A 5,357-nucleotide genomic window follows, 5' to 3' on the forward strand; every position below is an offset into this window, starting at 1 on the left:
CAAACACCTTCACGCAGTGGTCAAGTCTGGATGCCAGGGTATGAGAGGCTGAGAATCCCAAGTCCTGGTCCCAGGTCCTTGCTCTTCCACTTGACTGGCTGTGTGACTTTGGGTGACTCATTTCAGCTTTCTGCTGATTTCCTCACCTGCAAACCAGACATGGTAACCATCCTTGCTGAGGGTGGCAGGCTACAGGAAGAAACAATGCAGCCTGACCTGTGAGGCCAGAGGGTAAGGTGGGCTGGATTGTGAAAACCTCCCCACACTGTGAGAGGGAGGGAGTATCTGTCAAAGTGCAGATACCTGCCAGGGCCTTCAGTCATTAACACCCTCGTGAAGGGGGCCATTCCTCTACCAGCTAGATCCTAAGGCAAGAGAACCCAGGACAGTTAATTTTCCTATCTCAGGAGGAGGAGGGAAAGGGGCTGAATCCAGGGGGGCAGATGAACCCCAAGGAGAAGAGGCACAGAGAGAAGGGTAACAGGGAGGGGAGTGTAAAGGAGACTGGCAGAACTACCCCGTCCGTCCCAGGATGTCAGTCAAGCAGAGAGGCAGCGACAGAAAACAGCACATGGCCCTGGGTTCAAAGCCGGGCTCTGCCACTTCCTACCTGTGCCTCTTCTAGTCACCCACGACCTTTGGGTGTTCGGGTTTTTTTTTTTTTTTTTCCTTTATCTTTAAGAAGGGAGTGGGGATGTTGCCAAGCTGCCTACCACTTAAAATTCTTACAAAGCTTAAATAAGTCCAATGTGGGAACGCTCTCTGTGAACACTGTGTGCTTATTACACATAAAAGGCGTCTCAGGAAGGGTTGGTCTAGACCTAAGGACGACCGAACGCTGGAGCCAGCAGGCCTGTCTGGGCTGGTCCACGCAGCCAGCTCTAAAAGCCGACAAACAAAGCTCTGTGGGTTGAGAGAGCAGATGAGCTAATGGATCTCAAGACTGCAAGTGCGCTTAGCACTGATCAGGAGTGAGCAAGGAGGAGAGCGGTCTGTGCTGTTAAGAAAAATTATCCGTAACTTGAAAATAGGCAAAAGGAGGACTGCATGTCCTTTCAGTGTCATTCTGGGGCAGAGTTGAAGCACTAAGAGTTATTTAATTCTCTAGGAGGCTGTGCCTTCGTTCTACTATTTACTCTTGATTAGGGTCCTGACTTTGTAAAGTTACATGCTAACGTAGCTGCATGTACAAGTATGTATGTGCATGTATGTGAAGATGAAAAGGAATTTAGTCCAGTAGAGAACCACAAAAGTTATGTTTTTATTCCCCGTAAGACACCAACCGGCTTTACCTGTACCTTGGCAAACTTATTTCAGTATATGTTTTCCAACAACATATACAGATCTCTTGTCTCTCAAATGTGCCTTTGAACCAGCCCTACCATTCTTTTGGTTCCCTTATTAATGAGTTAGATAAATCTTTGACATGTGAATAAAATTACATATTGATAGAACAAAAAAGTGAGGGGCTCTGTGGCATGGGCCAGTCACTTGACCTCTGAACCTCACACATCTCATCAGTTGGGAGAAGGTACCCAACTCCCATGACTGAGGTAGGGCTGGAGTGGGGAGATGGATGTGAAAGTACTTTGCACATCATTCACAGGATGCCCAAGTCAGGATTTATTATTGTGACTCATCAGATTAAATTAATCCAGGCCTAAAAGGTCCCAGGCTTCTGAGGGCAGCATTCTCCAGGGCTTGGCACAGGAACATAGGTCAGGGGAGGAGGCAATGAGGGGCAGCCCAGACACTAGGCTCCATGCCCAGGAGGTGCCAGGCTGATGCTGCATTCTCCATTTGTGATGAGGCCAGGATTTCCCACGGCCCTTGGGTCTTGGAGGATGGAGACCACTTAGGACCACTCGGAGAAGTCTGCCCAGAGGCTTGGAGAGGCTGGAGGACTGAGCTGGGCATCTGACCAGAAACCAGGGTCAGGGTACTCTAGAGGCGAGATAAGAGTCCTCATCTAACACCAGAGGTCAGCACCAGAGGCCAGCAGCAGGTCCCTAACTAGTGATCTCTACAGCCTGATGTCTTTCAGGACCTCATGTTTTTTGTTTGTTCCTAAAACTGTTTTATTTATTTGTTGGCTGCGTTGGGTCTCCGTTGCTGTGCATGGGCTTTTGCAGCGAGTGGGGGTTCTCTTGTTGCGAAGCGTGGGCCCTAGAGTGTGCAGGCTTCAGTAGTTGCGGTGCGTGGGCTCAGTAGTTGTGGCACACGGGCTTAGTTGCTCCACGGCATGTGGGATCTTCCTGGACCAGGGATCGAACCCATGTCCCCTGTGTTGGCAGGTGAATTTGTAACCACTGCACCACCAGGGAAGTCCCAGGACCTCATGTTTTTCTTTTAAAAAATTTTTTATTGAAGTATAGTTGATTTACAGTGTTGTGTTAATTTCTACTGTACAGCAAAGTGACTCATACATATACATATATTTTGCCATTATGGTTTATCACAGGATATTGAATATAGTTCCCTGTGGTATAGTGTAGGACCTTGTTGTTTATCCATCCTACATATAATAGTTTGCATCTACTAATCCCAAACTCCCAATCCTTCCCTCCCTGACCCCTCCTCTCCCTTGGCAACCACAAGTCTGTTCTTTATGTCTGTGAGTCTGTTTCTGTTGCGTAGACATGTTCTTTTGTAGGACATCATCATTTTATCCTGTAGGTGGGAAAGTGTCCCAGCTCAGCTGACAGCACAAAAGGATCTCTGCTCTTGCTATCTACATATGTGCACGGCTGCACACAGGTGCACATACACACATGGAAAAGGACGTCAGTCAGGGGTGCAGTGAGCAATGCACGCAGCCATCGTCGGGAAAAGCCAACCCTGCACAGAGAAGGTAGGCACAGAGCCAACAGAGAGGAAGAGGAACGGCATTCCAGGTCCAGGGAATGGCAAGAGTGGAGGCTAGGAGGAAAGAATTAACCTGTAGAATGTAGAGGAAGGGATACAGGTGAGGAAGATGAGGCAGTTAGACCTGCCCAAAACTGGGCTCATACCTTGAGTAACCTGAAGTCATGGAAATTAATAGTCTATTGCCCTGGAGTGATGACAAAAAGGGCAGTGGATAAGGGACTTCCAACTGGGTTCTCCCCTGCGGGCCCACATCCCATTAGAGGGTATGGGGAACCATTTTTCCCTCACAGGTCTCACTCCAGGTTCAGCTCAGTTTCTGTCTCTACAAGCCAGTGCAGCCTCACTGCCTCCCCAAAGGCCTCCATCTATGGCTGCTCTGCCTTAAAGGCAGGGCTCACAGACTCTTTCCATCTGCTCCAGCTTTTCCGGTCTCTCCTCTTCTGAATCTCCCCATTTAGCAGCTAATTATCCTGCCTGTCTTCTTCATACAGTTTACTACCCTTCTGCCTGGAGTAACATATTTTTCCTCTCCCTATTTTCCCTTTGCCCTGATTTCTTCAGGACTTTATTATATTGCAGGGTTTGGGTTTTTTTGTTTGTTTTTGCCCTGTTGCCTTTAGCCCTATGTGGATCAAGACAAATGTGTGTAAACCTTTTGTTGCCCTTGGCAAGACTCTAAGCTTTATGGACCCCTGTCTGTCAACTACAGTCACATTAGGTGCAGCACCCTGCTGAGCACACAGTAGGTGCCTAATTCTTGCCTGTCAGTTTGATTAACATCACTTAACCCACTCCCAGCTGGTGCTCAATTACTGGCCTATTCACACACAAGCCTGGATTATTGAAATCCTACCCCCATCCCTTCCATTGACATTGTGACCCACCAGCTCTCAAGACAGCCCAAGTAATTTGAGGGTTGAGATGCCAGAGTCGTTGCTTCCTGAGATCCTTGGACATGTTCACACCACCAGAAGCAGAAGGCACAAGGCCCCTGATGTCTCACCTGGGGCAGGGAGAGAGAAGTTCCCAGCAGCTCCTAAGGCCAGTCTAATAGACTCAGCCATGGCTCAGAGAAGACTCTGGGCATCCCCTCCTAAAGCCCAGCCCAGGGGTCACAGTTCTGGCGTCGTGGAGGCCACCTGCCCCCGGGCACCGGGAGGCAGCCTGAGGAGAACGGTCTGCAAGGAGCCGGGCCTTGGGAAGCCAGCCTTCTCCCTGAGCAGCCGCCAGGTACCACCCTCAATGGCATAGAGCAGCGTAAACATGCGGTTGACCGTATAGACGGTGTCGCCGCGCACCACAGCCGTGAAAAGCGCGCCCTTGCTGTTGACGAACTGGCCGGGCAGCGCTGTCCACTGGCCCGTGGCCAGGTTGAGGCAGTCGATGGCACAGTGCAGAAAGTCATCCTTAGGTCCGTTGCGCACCACGTAGAGACTATCGCGGTGGGCCACCATGCAGTGGCCATAGCTCTGAGGGCGCCGCAGCTCGGCTATGGGCAGCCACGTGTCTGCCGTCACCGTGTACTCCACCACAGTCGTGGTGTCGGCTGGCCGCCACAGACACACAAAGAGGCGGCCGCGGGCTTGGGCGCAGGGCACGCCGGCAGCTGGCTGCGGCAGGTTGGCCACGAAGCTCCAGCAGCCCGTGGCCGGGTCGTAGCGCTCCACGGAGCTCATGGCCATCCTCTGGAATTCGCCCCCGATGGCATAAAGGTGGCCGTCAAAGCCGGCCAGCGCCGTGTCGTAGCGCGGCTGGTGGGGGCTGGGGAACTCGCGCCACGTGCCGCCGTCGGGGTCGTAGCAGAAGCCCAGTTCCACCACTTCCTTGTTGGGGCCCCGCACGCCCCCCACGATGTAGAGCTTGTTGCCCAGCGTAGCCACGCCGGCCAGCAGCGTGCTGGCCTCCAGGGGCAGCGCGGCCAGCGTGCGCCACGCGTCCTCTTCTTCGTCCAGGTAGCACACGGTGCGCGATGCGTCCTCCAAGAAGCCGGGCGCCGGCGCGTGAGTGCTGACGGCCACGTAGCTGCTGGGTCGCAGCGCCGCCACGTAGGCGCGAGCCTCGGGTAGCGCCAGCTCGGCCGCTTGCTCGCTGGCGCCGTCGCGGATGAAGAGCGCGGCGCTGTGGAAGACGTCGTGCAGGCCGAAGGCGGCGGCAGCGTCGCACAGCAGCGCGCAGTTGTCCGACGTGAGGCTGTGCTCCAGGAAGCGTGCCAGCGCCGGCGTCTGCAGGAAAGCGGCGCACTCCACGGCTTGCAATAGCTCGTCGGGGGCCGCCAGCGCCGGCCTTTCGCCGCGCAGCACCCGCAGCATGGTGCAGAAGCCGTCCGGGCTCAGAGCGCCCAGGCGCACCTCGGCCGCGCGCGCCTCCCTCATGCCCGAGCGGAAGAGGCCGCGGAAGAAGCCGCAGTGCTCCACCAGCAGGGCCCGGTCGGCCTGGAAGAGCTGGCTGCCCACCCACACCTGCATCAGGGCCCCAGGGCCCTGCGGCAT

The 5,357-nt window shown here is 54.0% G+C and overlaps 1 protein-coding gene across 1 annotated transcript; it reads right to left on the minus strand.

The window, feature by feature from the left end:
* Window positions 1-3,980: 3,980 nt before the first annotated feature.
* On the minus strand, window positions 3,981-5,357 carry KBTBD13 (kelch repeat and BTB domain containing 13). Its single transcript, XM_060003726.1, has one exon. It carries the CDS (start codon window positions 5,355-5,357, stop codon window positions 3,981-3,983), a length of 1,377 nt encoding a protein of 458 aa, XP_059859709.1.

This window comes from Delphinus delphis, chromosome 2, assembly GCF_949987515.2.
Source record: "Delphinus delphis chromosome 2, mDelDel1.2, whole genome shotgun sequence".
Classification (NCBI taxonomy): domain Eukaryota; kingdom Metazoa; phylum Chordata; class Mammalia; order Artiodactyla; family Delphinidae; genus Delphinus; species Delphinus delphis.